The sequence below is a fragment of the Clarias gariepinus genome, chromosome 12 (assembly GCF_024256425.1).
Source record: "Clarias gariepinus isolate MV-2021 ecotype Netherlands chromosome 12, CGAR_prim_01v2, whole genome shotgun sequence".
Taxonomy (NCBI): Eukaryota; Metazoa; Chordata; class Actinopteri; order Siluriformes; family Clariidae; genus Clarias; species Clarias gariepinus.
Genome location: NC_071111.1, coordinates 22,450,838 through 22,470,398, shown reverse-complemented (window position 1 = coordinate 22,470,398; position 19,561 = coordinate 22,450,838). Strand labels below are relative to the sequence as shown.

Below are 19,561 nucleotides of genomic sequence, written 5' to 3'. Positions count from 1 at the left end.
GAATCCTCAACAACACAACAATAAAGCACATTTTTACCTGTTTGAAAGTTTCAAAATTTAGTTTAAACAAACATCACATATTGCTAACAAAAAAAAAACAGGTTCACCATATTTTAAAATGAATAAATATATATTAAACTCCTCCAAAAAACAATCAATTATCAATTAAATAAACAAAATCTCTGACATTGGGGCTTTCAAAACAGCAGGACCCAAGGTGTCTGAAATAGAGCTCCAAAACCGACTAAACTGACCATCCTCCACCTTTACGGTTGGTGTCGTCTGAAAGCCACTTTATAGCTTCTACAATTCCATGTGACGGTATAAAGTGATCTAAAGTACTGCGATAAAGTCTTTAAAGTCACAAGTAACTTCTGTAGAGCAAGAATAATCCTGAGAAACAGATCTACATTCAAAACAATATACTGTATATAATAAAAAGTGGTAAAAAGTAATTAACACAACAAAAACAATAAATCAGATTTTTTTGTAATTTTTTTTAAACTAATGAAGTAATAAAATAAACACTTATGACCAAAAACAAAAAAACAACACAGCCTTTGTAAGGCTTTCGCACAGCGCCGTCTATCAGTCACCTGGGATATGGTGAGACTCTAGGAAAGGACACAATCACATGACTAGCATGATCTCTCTGCATGATCTCTCTCTCTCTCTCTGGGTTACACACACAGGGTTCATTTGGCGTTCACACAGTTCTATTGCGTAAGACACAACGCTGATACAGTATTGGAAACTTTTGCATGGTATTGCTTCTGTCACAATGTTTTGCTACAGCACAAACCCTGAGAGCAAATAAAGAGTGAATGTTGGGAAGAATGTTTTGGTTCATTTTGCTCTTTTTTAATCTGGTGAATTAAATCAAATCTGCAAAACAATCTGCAGCTATATGATTTAAACTCAAAATTCAATATGTACGGAGGTGGAAAACCCACCGGTTTAGGTACGTTCTGAATAACAAACATGGCTTTATGTGATTGTCGGTGATCCCGTGAGTGGATAAATGTGTGTGTTGCGTTGACAGATCATCAGTGTTTATTTACAAATGCCAACCTGATCCACGTGTGGGTGGATGCTCGTCATCACCGAATACATAAAGTGTGTTATTACTGCTGTGAAAGTGTCACGTGAGAGTGGGCTGCCTGGGGTACAAAATTAAGTAAATAAATATAAAAACGCACTGCCTTCATACTGTATGTACAAACACGAGGGCTACAAGAAAGAAATGGAAGCGTTAATTATTCATGTGGAAAGTTCTTTATAATTTAACAACTGAACGTCTTATTATTTTAGTGAGTTTCTGCTCTAGAGCCAATTGAACAATCGTTCCCTTGATCTTGATCCTTAAAATATTCTTTTTCATATTTCAGCTTTGTAATACACAAAGCAAAGTCATTCAATCGATTATACAGATTTAATCAATCTTCTGTTTGTCAATTTAATTCATTCATTCGTTCGACTAGTTTTTGATTTAAAGTTGATTTACACTTAAAAGTTACAAATTATTTAGATACTCTAACAAACATTAAATGGACAAAAATTAGACAAATTTTTAAAAAATTTTGCAGATTATTGTTTCTTCTTCTTTGAAGTTTTTTGTGCAGTAGGTGCATCAGCGCTACCTACTGGTCTGGAGAGTCAAGCTGAGAAAGAAAGATGATCATTTAAACAACGAACAGCACAAGTTACCAAGCATTTCAGTGTTTATTAGATATACAGTGGTGTGAAAAACTATTTGCCCCCCTTCCTGATTTCTTATTCTTTTGCATGTTTGTCACACTTAAATGTTTCTGCTCATCAAAAACCGTTAACTATTAGTCAAAGATAACATAATTGAACACAAAATTCAGTTTTTAAATGAAGGTTTACGTTATTATGGGAGAAAAAAAACTCCAAATCTACATGGCCCTGTGTGAAAAAGTGACATCTGTTCGTCAACTCAAGCTGAAGCGATCTTGGGTGCTGCAGCAGGACAATGACCCAAAACACACCAGCAAATCCACCTCTGAATGGCTGAAGAAAGACAAAATGAAGACTTTGGAGTGGCCTAGTCAAAGTCCTGACCTGAATCCTATTGAGATGTTGTGGCATGACCTTAAAAAGGCGGTTTATGCTAGAAAACCCTCAAATAAAGCTGAATTACAACAATTCTGCAAAGATGAGTGGGCCAAAATTCCTCCAGAGCGCTGTAAAAGACTCGTTGCAACGCTTGATTGCAGTTATTGCTGCTAAGGGTGGCCCAACCAGTTATAAGGTTCAGGGGGCAATTACTTTTTCACACAGGGCCATGTAGGTTTGGATTTTTTTTTTTCCCTAAATAATAAAAACCATCATTTAATAACTGCATTTTGTGTTTACTTGTGTTATCTTTGACTAATAGTTAAATGTGTTTGATGATCAGAAACATTTTGTGTGACAAACATGCAAAAGAATAAGAAATCAGGAAGGGGGCAAATAGTTTTTCACACCACTGTATATCTAAAAAATATACCTGCTTGAGAAAAATTTGACGCTACACTTCTTAAGTGCTATCGAATCATATTAAAAATTACAACGCTCAAAAATTGAAAACTAATGTACTACATAAGGTACCCTATATTTTACTACTACTGGGTAAAACTCTATCATGTAAACGCTTCAGTGGGAACATTCTGACCTGATCCGGGCCAATCGGAATTAATTTTCAATGAGAATGAGAGCGATGGTGTGAACCTTTGATTTAAGCTTTGTAAAAACTTGATCTGATTATTTCTCTCTTGTCAGAATAAGTACTCTGCCTGACCGAAAGGGTTAGAATTTATTAAGAAATTGGAAATTATCTATAATTATACTATTAGAAATTAGTTAAGAATCCTTCAACACATTAACAAAAGCTCTTTCGAAAGGATAGTGCTGAACCGCCAAACTGTGTGGAAGAAATGTGGTCGAAATAAAAATCATGAATGGAAATCACTTAAACATCCCATCAGATCAGCATTTCTGTAAATATTTAAGATGGAACCTATAATCGCTAAATGACTTCGATCATACTGAAGAAATATTGTCCATTTAAACACAGCTAGCGTTAGTCACATGTGTATGTATAACATAAGTAACCCAAGACCCTAAAAATATGATTTGTACTGTCACACACACAAGTATATTAGAACGATATTAAAAAATGACACTTGTTAGGTGACAGGCATCCTTATCTGCCGCATTTATGAGTTATAAATGTCTAATGATTTTATGGCACTGACGCAAAAAATGCGACTGCCGGCATGGTCTGAGTCTCAAATCAAAAACTAAGACCTTCCGTTCAAAAGCACTCACTAATCTATCAAATCCAGACGTCTGATATTCCAAACAGAGCGACATAAGGCTACATGAGAAAAGGATATTATTCTCATACAGTACAGTAAGCAAGCACACGACATTACACCTGTCTTCAGTTCTCATAAGCAGAAGCCGTCCCCTAATAAAACAGGTTGATCCAATGACACTTGAAGAATCATCACACTTTACATCCTTTATTGAAGCAGCCTTGAATTAGGACGCTCAACAGAAAACCACAAGTTAAGTCTGACTCACAGTGATGCAGTATTCTCTTTACATTCTGACACAGAGCTATGGGAATCATGGTCACGCTAGATGTACTGAATGGCGTCCTTACACCCCGCCGTGTCTCTTCGTAAGTACTGAACACTGACTCATCCAGGAACCGTGTCCTCGCCGAGATGCGTGTCTTTCAGACCTAATCGTCTGATGGCTTCGCTTTCCTTTCTGTGGCATGAAGCATTGAGCGGTGACCGGTAAAGCAGAAGTGGAAATGACAACAGAGCGAGACACACTCTGTGTAAACAAGCATCAGGTTTATATATAAATATATAGTGGGATCAGAACAGACTTTTTTTTCCTAATGCCTGTGAAGATTCCACAGATCTCAGTCACATAATTGCAGAAAATCTCTGGAGGTTAAAAATCTTTACATTTTCTGTGTCCAGACCTATTATCTTATACCCTGAATGGAATATAAAGACGTTTAGGATCCAGATAAATGTGTTCAAACTGACAATGTCTATTAACTCCAACAGATTTATCCGAGGTTTGAAATAAAACCTTGGCAGACTCTAAACCGGTCTGTGCCAGAAGAGAAGCAGTTCCAGCCAGAAGCATTCAATTAAGGAGATCCTGGGATGCCAGTTTCTGAGTGTTTGATCAATCTGCACTATTTTTAGTCCTAGCCTGCTTCATGCTACCTGGGTAACAACAGGAAGCGAATACACGGGTACTTGGTAAGGCGCAGCTCGCAGGATGTCGGAAAGAGTGACAACGTGAATGAAAGGTTTTATTACAGACCAGCTACACTGGAAGGAAATTTATTAACAAGTCGACTGCACACGAGTTCCGGCCTCATGTTTGAGTCGCCCTCGGTCTAAAAAGCTCATGAAAAATGTGACAATGAGCATCATGAGAATCAGCATTCTATTTATTATATATATTATACATCTAATCAATAATTAAACATCACTCATTTCAATCTGCACAAGTGCTAAAATATTTAGAGAGCACACAGGGTCTCGGTCAACGACCAACACGCATTCACAATCACACAACCATGACAGAAGTGAGGGATGGGAATCACCAGGGGCCAGCAATTATCACAATATCTAAGTGGCAATTAAATTTGTATCGTGATTTCATAAGTATCATGATTTTATAAATACAGGTTGTCCCCGACTTACAAACGAGTTCCATTACTGAATCATGTTTGTAAATCAGATTTGTTCTTAAATCTTTAGATGACATGAATATATAATGTAAAGCATTCCAATCCATTTAAATAAATCTTTAACCCCTTTTCCTACACTGCCATCTTTGGCAAAAAACTGTAACCCTGCCTAAGGAAAAGTCAAAAGAATCTTACACGTCAAATGTAACAGTGCTGTCTCTGCGCCTTTAAATTGTGAGAGGAACGCCATTTTGTCTTAGAGCTGTTTTCCATTGTATTGGACTGTGAACTGTTTTGTTGAGGATTTTCCAAAATTAGAGTTATTTACCATCAAGACAGCTTTACTATTACCGGGATTGAAACCAATTATTAAAATAATTTTTTGGGAATCTGAGAAAAGGCTTTAAAATAAGATTGTATGGCACTGTATGGTCAACTGTAAGCTATTTCTTGTATTGTGAATAATGACAATGTTAATTTTTGATAAAATGATGTATGCATTAAAAAAATAAAAGTTGATTTTTATAAAAAGAAAACTGTTTCCGCGATTTGTTTGTAGAATGTTTATAGAACTGTGGTCCGTACATTTCTGTGGAAATTCATTACTTAAATGTTTGTAAGTTGGGGACTACCTGTATCCCGATTCAATATTAAAAAATTTTTGTAATACAGACCTCATTATGTTTAATTTCAACATTTTTCTTGGGTCAAAGAGTTTATTTATTTAATCAGAAAATTTATACTATTATTTCTTCTTTGTTAATTTAAAATTTACTAAAAATAAATTAATTAATGAAAAGAATGAGAATCAAATTGAATGAGATAGTCCTCAATGTATTGTTACACTAATACAGTATAAAATTAGGTCAGTCTCATGTAGCTTTTCATATTAAAATTAAGAATTTTTTACATATGAACATTACTTAACTAACTCTTAAATTAATTACTTAAATTACTCAAAACAGCTTCTTTTACTGTACCTTAATCAATTAACTCATCGTTACTTTGGTTATCTTTGTGTAGATATTTTTTTGATGATCTCAATCATATAAATGTGACAAATATGGAAAAAAATAGAAACAGCCACATACTTTTTCACAACACAGTAAATTATACAGAATTACTGAATACGTAAAACCTTTAACAAAAATGTCAACACATACCTATTATTTCACCAGTATTTAACATTATTTATTTTTCTTTAGTATTTACCATAAGTATTCTTGTTGAAGCAAGAATATTTTATTCAGTGAGTATAATAAAGTATGACAGGCTAATCAGCTGATTAAATACTTAATTAAAATGTATTTGTGTGGTGCTTTTAAGCAAGGCTCGCTCCATGCCAAAGGAGCCCAAAGCTTCCCGATCCCAAGCTAATGGAAAGCCAATGCAGCACAAACTAAATAAAAAAAAAAGTAATAAAAGACACCAGAACACCCAGCGCACAACAGTCTGGGAAAGAGCTCAAGACCCCGCCTTTAAAATCTCCAGATCTCATTTCAATCAAGCACGAATGGGGTGATCTATGGAGGGTCCAACCCCATAAGAACCCACAGCACACAAAGGATCCACCGCTAACGTCCTGGTGCCAGACACCACAGCACACCCCTAGAGGCCTTGTGGTGGACACTGGGCATAATGTCACACAAATATTGATCACTGAGTCTGTCTGGGATTAGATTTAAAGACAGAAGGGTTTGGGGCAGCTTACATCCACAGAATATCTCCAAGATGTTTAAAACAAACTACCTGCCTTTAAGAAGTATTTGAAAATTAACGGCATTGATGGTTTTGCAGGAAAGCAATGGTCACACCAATTACTGGTTTGATTGGGATTTCTCTTCTGTTTATTTACTTTCGCTTTTTTTCCATTTATTTTTTAAACATTTTTTACATATCCCGAATTGCGATAAGATATTTTGGTCACACTGTCCGCCCTTATATTCTCCAAGACCAAACCACACAAAGCAGTTACATTTAGAAATGCAACATTATTTATTTATTTATGATTTTATTATTATTTTTTTTAATAACCAATGTTAAAATGATTTAAGGGAATGCTTTAAAGAATCCTGCCTCCAGCCTTTCCCACCTTTGGGGTTTACTAGCATTAGTCAAATCTTCCTCCAGCATTAATGGAAAGTGTATCCAGTCCAGATCACGTCTGTCAGGTCCATAAAAAGCATCGACGTGCGTCCCGGGAGGAGCGAGGGATTTAAGACCGGTGTGTTTAATGCCGTGTGTGGGAAAGATGATAAAGGATGATTTAAAATGGAAGAGCTGTTTCGTGGAGGGGTTTTTTGGGTTGTACCCGTGTGCACAGAATAACAAGTCTTGATCCTCTTAATTTTTTCCAAAGAGGGAATTAAAAACTGCAAAAAAATCAAATCAAAAAAAAAAAAAAAAAAAAGTATGCAGTGTGTATCAGACCACATGACCATCTGACTGGAAGAGCTGCTTCGAAATATGCTTCGATGCTCGTCGATACCTCTTTTAACATTTTAAGATATTAGTGCTCACTTTCTCGCACCCTTGAACAATCAGTTACCGGGTGATTTTTCGTGCTTTAGTGTCCGCTGACCCGAACAAGTAGGGACCATTGTTTAAACTGTCAGTCGAAAACCAAATACAGTTCAAGCACTATAGCTGTAATGAAAGCAGGAACGTCTTTCTCTCTTTCTTTCTCAGACACACACACACACACACACACACACCTATAGTGGTATGCCTGGGGGTTCAGAAAAGAGGAACCTGACCCTATTTTGTAGCATGAATGCAGGGTCACTCACCCAAAGAGAGAGAGATCATCACCCTCACACAGCTGCCAACATTCTTATGCAAACTTTAGTGGATTCTTCCTTCTTCGGACAACTGGACATGACACAAAAGGGGGGAAAAAACCCAGCAGGTTGGTTTAAGCTGAAGAACTTATAGGCCGATAGTCTAAACCTATGGCTTTAATGACGGGCAACGATTTATACACTCAGCGGGAATGACCAAAAGACATAAATAATCACTGCTCAAATGTCTTTAAACCTCATATAATCTCATCTAAATCAAGTTTTAGGTACAGTATTCGACTGAGCTTCCTTATGTAAGAAAAAAAAATGTTTATTAAGTGTTAAATTTGTGTGATTTGAGAATTTACTCAAATAATATTCGGTTAACCTTGGATCAAACGTTTTTATTTTTTTTTATTATATTTCCATTTCTTTCAAAAATAGTTGCGATCGAGTTCGAATGCCGTCTACGTGTGCATCCCATGCTTGGAGGGTTCCCTCAGGGTACTCCGGTTTCCTCCCACAGTCCAAAGACATGCAGATTAGACTAAATGGCGTTCCCAAATTGTCCGTAGTGTGTGTATATGTGTCTGTCCAGGGTGTACTCCACCTTGTGCCCTGAACCTCCCAGCATAGATTCCAGACCCCCAGCGCCTCTGTATACAGGATTAAGTGGTACAGAACGAGTGGGTGAGAGAACGCTTTAGGACAGAGATATTCAGTTATTAAGTTTATTTTAGCAGTGTAGAGATATACTTATGGGTAGCACTTAGCACTGTGGCTCTTATATTTGTTTCTGGGTTTTGTTATCACACCATGCATTTCAGAAATGTGTGAAACAGCCCGCACAGCTACATAGGATTCATGGGATTAGTTATTTCTGCTTGAAAACAAATGTGGAAGAGGGTTACAATAAATGTGTGTGTGTGTGTGTGAGACACCCTTCCTCCGTGAAATCTGGTTCCAAGAGATTTTGTCGGGTGTGAAAGGCTACGCGGTTCTGCTGTCCACTTGTGATCAGATTAGTTTTAAACTGTGAATCATGGGTAGACTGGACTCCTAAAGACTAAACTCCTAAAGACTGCGCTCCTAAAGACTAAACTCCTAAATACTGGGCTCCTAAAGACTAAACTCCTAAAGACTGAGCTCCTAAAGACTAAACTCCTAAAGACTGAGCTCCTAAAGACTAAACTCCTAAATACTGGGCTCCTAAAGACTAAACTCCTAAAGACTGAGCTCCTAAAGACTGAGCTCCTAAAGACTAAACTCCTAAAGACTGAGCTCCTAAAGACTAAACTCCTAAAGACTGAACTCCTAAAGACTAAACTCCTAAAGACTGAGCTTCTAAAGACTGAGCTCCTAAAGACTGAACTCCTAAAGACTGAACTCCTAAAAACTAAACTCCTAAAGACTGAGCTCCTAAAGACTGAACTCCTAAAGACTGAACTCCTAAAAACTAAACTCCTAAAGACTGAGCTCCTGAAGACTAAACTCCTAAAGACTAAACTCCTAAAGACTGAGCTCCTAAAGACTGAGCTCCTAAAGACTAAATTCCTTAAAACTGAGCTCCTAAAGAATGAACTCCTAAAGACTGAACTCCTGAAGACTAAACTCCTAAAGACTGAACTCCTAAAGACTGAGCTCCTAAAGACTAAACTCCTAAAGACTGAGCTCCTAAAGACTGAGCTCCTAAAGACTAAATTCCTTAAAACTGAGCTCCTAAAGAATGAACTCCTAAAGACTGAACTTCTGAAGACTAAACTCCTAAAGACTGAACTCCTAAAGACTGAGCTCCTAAAGACTAAACTCCTAAAGACTGAGCTCCTAAAGACTAAACTCCTAAAGACTGAACTCCTAAAGACTGAGCTCCTAAAGACTAAACTCCTAAAGACTGAGCTCCTAAAGACTAAACTCCTTAAGACTGAGCTCCTAAAGACTAAACTCCTAAAGACTTAGCTTCTAAAGTCTGATCTCCTAAAGACTGAACTCCTAAAGACTGAACTCCTGAAGCTCACTTTAGTTTAGGAGCAAAGCGATTTCCAATTCGATTTAACAGCACTATTATTTTTATTTTCTGATTTTAGAGATAAAATACTTGATACTTATAGAATCATAATACAGATTGAATCGCCAACTAGGTATCGCGATAATATCGAATCCCTCTCGGTTTTGTCTCAAGCAGATACATTTATTAAAACGTCTGATATTTCTGATAAAACTGTGGTATGTTTTAAGAGTTTTCTCAATGATTAGGCCACTACATAATAGAAATAAAAGGAAAAAATCTATTTAGTTATAAATCGTGATTTTTCTGCGAGGTGATCCATGTATCTCCATAATGACTTCAAAATAGTTTTTTTGAAACAATTTTTACGTTTATAATAGAGATGAACTGGTTGATTGGCCAGTGAACAGAATTGGCTGGTTTTCCGTTTGATTGCCCGTGACCGGGGGTTCAGTCGACCAACCTGACATACAGACGATTCTGTACAGAGTGTAGAAGCTTTAGAATGATGCAACAGAAACACATTTTTATGGCGTTACATTAGGAAAAAACACTGCCTTTCCCTCCATTATTTGCTAAGTTTGTTTAGAGATAATAATTATGGCAGAGGACAGAAATATCTGCTGCTCAGTGACAATGGAGCTTTTTGCTTAATTGAATTTAAAGTTAAATGTTTTACTTTTGTATGTGAAGGTAGTTTGAATTGTTTAATTGTAACAAAATTAAAATAGGAGATTGTAATATCGAATCTGGACATATATATATATATATATATATATATATATATATATAAAAGCGTGAAAACATCATATTAATTAAATCGGCACCTGGGTATCGTGATGATATCGTGAGGTGATTGTTGATTCCCATCCCTACTAAACAATTTTAAGTTTGCGTAAATTATTTAAAAGTGTGGATTGATTCTGAATAAACAAGCAAACCTAATGATTCAACCAAATCAATCAATCAATCAATCAATCAAAAGTTTGACTAACCTGCACAGCTCTAGATCACTCGAGACTTTAAGATTCTCACTTGAAATTTTAATCCCAGAGCCACGGATATTAATTTATGAATCAACATATCAACATATTCCCGCCTAGACTTCATAATACTTCAAATCTTTCTAGCCCTAAGCTTCTGTTCCTTTCTTTTAAAATCCCTGAACATGAGCTATGAGGGACTGTGGATTGTATTTCTTTTTAAAAAAATATATATTTAAACCAAGAAAAAAAAAAGTGTTCTTTCCTTCAAGGTAAACAATCAAACTGCATTTCAGCATCATGGCAGAGAGAACTAATAGGCAGGAAGTGTGTGTGAAGGCGTCCATGTGTGATGTGTTATTTGTAAGAGGGGGAGGAGGCGGCGGTCAGCGCCGGGACCAGGGCTCCTCTGGCATTTAATTAAAAGCAAAGACAGAGGAATGTGGACATGAGCAGCACCCCTCCTCCACACACACATAGAGCAATCACCCAGGAAGGAAAAACAAAGGGTCCTGGCTGGAAGTAGCACGCCTCCCACTGCCTGGATGAATGGAGGGGTGCTACAATAGCTCTTTTTTGCACACTCATCACTCCTCAGTCAGCCTCCCGGCGGAGCGGGAGGAGCTTCCTAGTAAATTGCAGGAGTTCTTCCCCTTTCTGCCTGACAGCAGGGGTTTCCAATCACATCCGTCAGCCGCCCAAGGAAAGCATCGGATTGGCAGACGTCTGACTCAGCATTGTTATTGCTGTGCTTTTTGTTTATTTGTTTGTTTGTTTTTCTCTCCTTTGCACCAGGATCTTTTGGTGCTTGAACTTTCTTCACATGACCCGAAATACTCATTTGAAAATCTTTCATCAATCAACTTTGAATCAACATTAGAGAAAACATTCACGTGCGCACTGTACGTATTTGAGATTGTATTCAAAGTTATAGATTTCTTTAGTAAGTTAGTACACCAGATGTCTTACGTGTCCCAGACATCTGTCTACGAGCTCCCTGGTTGCCAATTTAACGACCCTCATTTGCTGCACCACCAGCAGAGACCAATGAGGCATACAGACACAAAGGAGTGCAACTCGCTGCCAGCCTCGCAGTGCTTCTCTTTGGGGCCTCTGTGCCTGAATGCAGGCCTCGATTGCCAGCTCCCGTCATGCCACGCAGGGCATAATGTCCCCCAGGCTGACTCAATGGGCATACTGTGCACGGGAAGAAATGGCCACGAAGCCATGATGAGGCCCCCAACCCTGAAGTTTGTCGCGAAGACGGTTTGAAAACAGGGTCAGCGCTCTGTCCTGGTCAGATCCTGAAACCCGTCCCGGAATACTGTTCTCGAGGTAGCGATACACCCCGGATAAGGATAAGGATGATGGTTTACACAAAGCTTAATTTTCAGCTGCTAAGCAACCCATTCAGCATTGATGGCACAAACAATAAAAGAAGAAATCATTGCAAAATATATTGTATACAAGGCAGAGCCACACAGTCACCATTGTTGAATTTATTTTTTTGTGCACGGAAATGAGGTTAAACTTAATCTTGCAGTTCCAGCTTGAAATAGGAGCGGCATTCATTATACAAGCTTATTACATCGGACGGAGGCCATGGGATGGATAGGAAGAGGAGATCAAATGAGATCTCGGCCGTCTGTAACATCACATGCAGAGCACGGATAGTTCGGGCCTGCTTGCTTTGCTCTCCCTAGAATTAATCAGCGAGACAGTCTGTGGTCTCAACAGCGTAATATTTTAAGCTGGATAAAATCCGCTTCCTCTTTTCTCGTCTCTTCGGCCAAAAGCAGGAAGGGCTTTAAATGTGGAAAGATGTTTGAGAAAAAGGGGAACTGGAAACTAGCTGAGATTCGAGCTTCTAGACACTAAAACCTACATAACTCAATCAGCTGTATATATGATACACCTTTATCCATAATATAATATACCTGCTAGAATGTTCCTGCTCATGCCTTAGCACCACGAGTTGTAATGGTTCATATGTGAAATCATAGCATTTACAGTTACATAATTAACAAAAAAAATAATAGACTACAAAGTACTGTGTTAAAAAAAAACTGGCACTATGAAAAATTAAATAGGTTACACTATGAGCTAATAATTAATTTATACTATGATTTATACTATGTGGTCTTAAACCACAGATTGAGGAACCGTCTCTTCACCCTCTCTATGTCTAACAAAGACACGCCAGTTAGAACCAAAAATCTTAGGACCGTTTTCCACTGGTCTAATTTGCATAAGGTTTTTAACCCAGGCAGGTCTCATCTGCTTGTTATTCTTACGAAGTAATGTTTTTTTTCCCCCACAATTCTACCATGAAGACCGGATTTACGCAATCTCACCTGAACTGTGGATGTTGAACTATGACTGCTGCTTGGGTCTTAACTCTGAGAAGCATTAATGTGGGCTCTAATCTTTCTGAGGCCGGTCATTCTAATAAACTCATCCTCTGCAGCAGAGGTAGCACTTGGTTTTCCTTCCTGGGATGGTCCTCATGAGAGCCAGTTTCATCATAGTGTTTGATGGTTTTGGTGAGAGCACTTGGGGAGACAAAACTTACAAAATTCTTAAGATTTTTCGGATTGACTGACGTCCGATTCTTAAAGTGATGATAAACTTTATTTAACTGAGTCGTTCTGCCATAATAAAGATAAACAGCCCTATTATTAACACTAACAGCGCTATTGACTCTGTACCCATCCTTCGTCTGCACAACACAACTGATGGTCAAAAGCACATTAGGAAGACAAGAAATGCACAATTGATCCTTTGATAAAGCACACCTGTGAGCTGAAAACTCACTCTTCCAGGTGACTAGCTCATGAATCTGATGAGAGAATGCCATCAGTGTGCCACGCTCTCATAAAAGCTAGTTGTATCTAAAATATAAATCATATTCTGGGTTGTTTAACACTTTTTTGTAATGAAATAATTCTATATGTGGACGCCTCTGGTATTAATGTACAATTACAATCTACATGCACATGTATAAATAATGTAAAAATAAAGAAAAAACACGAAAGCAGATGGTGTGTTTAAACTTTTGACTGGTTCTGTATTTGATGTAATGTATACCTGCAGATAAAGAATTTACTAAATAAATTATATAAATAATTTCTATTAACAATAAATAAGTTACATATGCAATATTTTTTAATACAAAGAATTCATACAGTTGGGTTTTAAATGATTTACACTATCAAGTGATTAAGAATTTCCAATAGGATGTGTTAGACAACTAGAGACAATAAAGAATTAACATGAAGAGGAAATACCGAATTGCTTAAACAGGTTTTTAGAAAAAATGACACAAAGCAGGACAGGGAATTGAGTCTACGAGATAATAAAGAATTATCTTTTATCAGAAGAAAGTTTTGTATAAGACGTGATATTTAAATAAATATCAGTGCAAATTAAACCAAATTTTAGTCTTTTTTAATCTTAAAAAAACAGATTTTTGAGACAAATCAGATAATAAACCTTTGTGATTGAATCGAGAAACACAATGCGTTAAAATTGAATAAAATTGAATGTACAGTCTACCTAGCGTTCACATCTCCACCCACATGATCACTTTAACCCTTCTTTGTTTCGTAGATCTTATTTGTCACCTTATTTTATTCCCTGTTTTTAGTGTCTTATTGTCTAGCCTTTTTGTTCCAATGTATCATTATACCTGTAGTCTATATACTTACTGTATAGTCCATACACTTGTAGTCCGGTGTCCTTTTACTTATAGCCTGCATGTGTATAACTCATGTCATAATAACTTTCTATGAGTATGGAGAAAGTTCTTTGGAGTTAAACTCAATTAAAATTTCCGCTTGCATTTGCCTTCGTTCCCTCAATCCATGACAAACGCTAGCCCTAAAATCAATGCAGCAGAACTGTATGTGGGCCCAGAACAAGCAGAACCGAGAAAACCAGAGGCGGTTCGTCTCTTCCAGGGTCTAGATGGATCGGCTCATGGCTTGGCTGCCCAGAGAAATTCTTCATGAGGCATTTAAGCTGCAGTTTTCTAATCTAAAAGAATCTAAACCGATCTGGAGCAACACTTCTTGGCCTCACATCGCCTTCAGTGTCATTAGCTTCATGCCTCGCTCTGCGGGCGGAAGATGACAAATAATACAATCTGTTTATTTTCACTAGATTTTCAAGTGAATTACACTTTTTTTTGTACAGCCAAAAGTTTTAATTCATGTGGTTGTAAGGTATTTACTACATTATAATGTCCAGATGTCAAATATTTGAAATACCTAACCCAGGGTGCATTAAATTCAGCACTGTGGCAACCATGAAGGCAGACCATTCCCAAATAATTGAACCCTGATCACCCTGTCAAATACACCAAGGCAGAATGCATCATAATTGCTCTGTCTCGTCATACAGATGGCCTGAACACAGAGACCTTCCTGCACAGCACGACTGGGATAAACATCCCTGAGTTCATCAATGACTGATCGATTTTTTTTATTATGCACCACGGATCGATCGACCCACAAGCAATCAACCCTCTATACAGCAGAGACGTAATCAAGCGTCCGAGGTTTATCAAGAGAAGCAAAGAATCCACATCAAAGACAGTGTGGGCGATTCGTAACATAGAGTATACCTAAGGAAATTGATTCGTTCACCATACTGGTGCTGAGATTTGAATTTCTGCTCTTTAACACTCTGGGACTGGAGTAATTGATTGACGAATGGATTTGCCCTGATTCCACCCAAGGTGGTCTGAATAAGACAAACGAACCAATAAAATGATGGCTGTCTAAATAAATATCTGTATGTTGAGGAAACTTAAACGTGTTGCAGTATGAGGGGGGAAAATCCTTTACAAAAATTGAGACTCCAGACGTTTTTCCACCAAGGTGGATCAAGTGCTGGTTCGCAGTCGGTGCCTGATTTCGATCAGTTCTTTGTTTCAGAAATACCGGTTCCTTGGCGGCACCAACACTTTGCTGGGACAGAACAAAGAACTGCTTACGTCAGGGGCTGGTGGGCGAGATTATGGGGATTACCACCAACTAAAAGTTTGTGACCACCATCTTTAAACCTGAGTAGTGTAGTCGCATCTAGTGTCGTGTTGTACTCACCATAAGAGACAAAGAAAGTGGACGTAAATTGCAATGGACGCCACAAATGCTTTCTAGTAATGAGGGCTTGATCCCAAAGTAGACTCACAAAGCCAGGAGACATGCACGCTGTTGTGGTTGTGCTGGGAAAGTAGAGACGAACACTCAAGTATACAGTGACGTAATGAAGGGACTCTCTAGATCATAAGAAAAAAATAAACAAAGCCAGTTCTTAAGAAGTTCTCTATTAAACCGGCACTAGACAAGAACTAAAACCCGGTTCATTTTGGTGAAAAATGGGTGTCTCCGATTCTTAAAAAAGGCGCACACACACATATACACACACACGTACATCCACCAGCCGACCAACACTCCCGTCAGAAGCCTGGAACAGAACATGGACACCCTTTTAGCAGGCTCGGTTGTAGGCCAGTGTTTTATCTAATTTAATAATAAACTAAAACCCAGAGTCAGATTGCTATACACCACTCTGACTTTTGTTCTACATGTTACCGGACAATAAACTCTACACGATGAAATTTGTTCTTATTATTATCCGAAGCAGAGATCCTGCTGCAAAATGAAAAAGTCTACATGAAAAATGATCACCCATTATGACCCATTAAAGATTAAAAGAGAGCGGAAAGAAAAAACTCCAAATGAGCTTGATTATTAATTCCTGACTCATTCACAGGACTCGGTCACCATGGTAACCAGGCTCAGGTGTGATTGTGAACGATGATGTCACCTTAACTGTCGCACCAAAAAAAAAAGAAAGAAAAAGAAAAGGAAGAAAAAGCGATGCATGCACGAAACAAGAGCAAAGACAGAGTGGTGATCTTTTGTATAAAATTCTTTTGTAATTTTTTTTTTAAAAAGATGTAGTATGTATCACATATGTATGTAAATTATTTAGTAACTACAGTCAAACTAATGGGTGGTTACAGTAGTTAAAAGAGTTCACATCTGGAATCCTGGGTGGGATATAAAAAAAAAATCAGGGGTATTTTCTTTATAGTTTTAAACGATGCTGCATTTCCGAAATGCTTAAGCACTCGCCGAGGCCTGATGTAATCAGAGGCCTTTGGTTGCAGAGAAGCATCTATTCATTCATCTTCGGCTCCGGCTTTATCAGGTCAGGTGTGAGGAGGAAAAAACACCATCGACAGAATGATAGGGAGGTCCATCGCCTGGTATCATGAGATGAGATGGAATGTAAGTATGGAATGAAATTATGTTTCATGTGTGTGTCTGAAGCAGCTTTAAAGCGCAAGTTATGTCTAAACCAAGGACAAGAACAAGAAATGTGCAAAATTACAGGACACTAAAATTAAAATAAGAGCTAATGCACTCCTTTCACCCCTGCACTATGAAACAATGTGGGATAGACAGTTTGTCTTATTTGTACTAACAACTTGGAAGACATGAGAGACATAGTGAAGAAACAATGGACTAACCTGTAAGCATAATTGCATAAAGTTGATGAGAAAACTGGTTGGGAAAACTGTCCGAAATGCATTTTGTAGACACTCTACTCTGCCTTTATAGAGACCTGATACGCCATTAATAAAGAAATAATCAGCGTAAGCATAGAATTATTAAATACACACACCGCAATCTAATTTGATTTCAGTGTCCAAATGAGAAGTCTTGAAACGCTCATGATCAAGATAGTGAATGTGTATGTACACCAATCAACTGTAACATTACCACCACATAATATTAACACATTAACACTGATTATCAATTATACACCAGCCACCTGGTGACAGGATCAGGGCCACCCAAGGCTCACTTATACCCGTGTGGACCGAAGACCAGCCCGTCCTGTCCGACCCCACAGCAAAGACCAATGCAGCACAATTAACAGAAAATAAAGGTCAGTTCTGAGGCCACAACCCACAACACCCAAAGTATTCACTAGTCCTGGTGCGAGACACCACAGCACATCCCCAGAGGTCTCTTCACACAGTGGAACCTTGGCATACAAATAGAATTTTCGAAAATATTACCACCCAAAAATATTACCAAAATTACAAAAGAATGTGCGAAAAATCACGTAGCTTTTGAAGGCTGGTATCATAGGTTGACTTTTTCAAAACAACTTTTGAAACAGCATATATATATATATATATATATATATATATATATATATATATATATTACACATTATAAAAAAAACAATAACAACAGTTGCCACTTTAACACTTTAAGACATGAGGGCCAGATGTTCTGAAATAACTATTGCATGAACTATACGCGTGCATTTGCAAAACTCATAATGGTTCTTCTCTCATGAAGACCATCACAAGAAAAGCAAGACCAAAACCGTACCTCTGCTGCAGAGGAGAAGTTGATGTAGAAATACCAGCCTCAGAAATCACTAATTAACAAACATTACCTCAGATTAGAGCCGTTATAAAGGATTTACAGATGGTGAGTAGCAGAAAAAATCCCAATATCAACTGTTCAAAGGAGATTAATGTATATTTTGGACGCCATCAGCATTGTTTTACAGTGTAGAAAGAAATAAAAATCAGGAAAGACCATGGTGTGTCCACACTTTTGACGACACGTATACAGTATAGAGAGTCAGACCAAAAAAATTTATACACATTTCAGGAAAAAAAATGTTTATGATGGATTAATACTACATTAATAATATGATCATATATATCAATGTATAACATATAGCAACACATTTAGTATTATAATATTTATACACATTTTTTTCCCCCTGATGTGTGTACACATTTTTCAGAAGGACTCCGTATGTACTGTATATATGTAGAAGTGAAGGTAAAGCGCACGATATTCTCGGTGAGATTTAACCAGCTGATGGTGAAGATGTAAAACTAAACACGATATACTGTACATGATAGCAGACTTTACAATTGATCCAGAGGTTATCCAGATGCTGTGAACTGATCTCTGGGCCTTTTGAACGCCTGCACATGGTCAAGCAGACATGATGATGATGATGATGAAGATGATGATAAGAAATGAAGGCTAAGCCTGGAAATAAAATATATTTTCATATACATTCTCAGTACACAGGGAATAGATATGAAAGCATGTGAGTGTGTGTTGTATTAGACACACTTCTGCCCTGTGCTGTATATGGTGCAGGGGCAGGAACATTACCCAGCCATCAACACACACACACACACACACACACACACACAGGCTTCAACAACTACCCAATGACCCAATTCCGCCTGGAGGAATCAAACAGCAAAGAAATGTAGCAAAGGGAAGCCTTGAGCGATGCTCTCGATACATTGTATCCTTCAGGGAAGTGTTTGTAGAGACAGAGGAGATACACTGGGAGGAACAACAAGACTGTTTGTTCAGGGGGAAAGAGAGAGACAGAGAGAGACAGACAGGGGCAGATAGATGCACCCCCTCCTCCTCCTCCTTTTTCTTCTTCTTCTTCGGGTGTGAGGGGCAGAAAGAAACAAAACCCTGCGAGTACAAAACAATACAGCTCTTTCCTTACCTGGATGATGAAGATGATGAAGAGGAGAGAGGAGTAACGCGCGCGAGGCGGCGGTGAACTCATCCTTCAGCGGCGGGTTTAGCGGTTAGCTACAGCGCTCTTCTCCTGGACAATGGCGTTTTTTTCCCCCCTCGCAGCATCAGCGAGCCTCCACCAGAGCCCTGAGTGTGTGTGTGAGTGTGAGTGTGTGTGTGTGTTCTTCTCTCCGGCTCCACACACACTCTGTCTCACACCGCTCCCGCCCCGGACCAGGGATTTATTATCTCAGTCTACTGGGGACAGGGACAGCGCGGTGTGGAGATGCGGAGACTGAGCATTGTGACTGAGCCTGGTACACAAACACACACACACATACACACACATACATACACGCACACACGAACACACATACACACACGGAGAGAGAGCCGGAGTCAGACTGAGCGCTTTATCCGTCCCTCGCTCCTGCGAAGCCCCGCCCATTACTGTCTCCCCGGAAGCC

General features: G+C 38.3%; 1 protein-coding gene across 3 annotated transcripts in view; it reads right to left on the bottom strand.

The window, feature by feature from the left end:
- ptpro (protein tyrosine phosphatase receptor type O) overlaps nt 1-19,561 on the bottom strand; it is a 69,109-nt gene extending 49,548 nt beyond the window's left edge. For all 3 annotated transcript variants that reach the window (XM_053508973.1, XM_053508974.1, XM_053508975.1), the window contains exon 1: nt 19,081-19,561. In XM_053508973.1, coding sequence (XP_053364948.1) covers nt 19,081-19,143 — 63 coding nt within the window. In that variant the 5' untranslated portion in view covers nt 19,144-19,561. The remainder of the gene's footprint in view (nt 1-19,080) is intronic.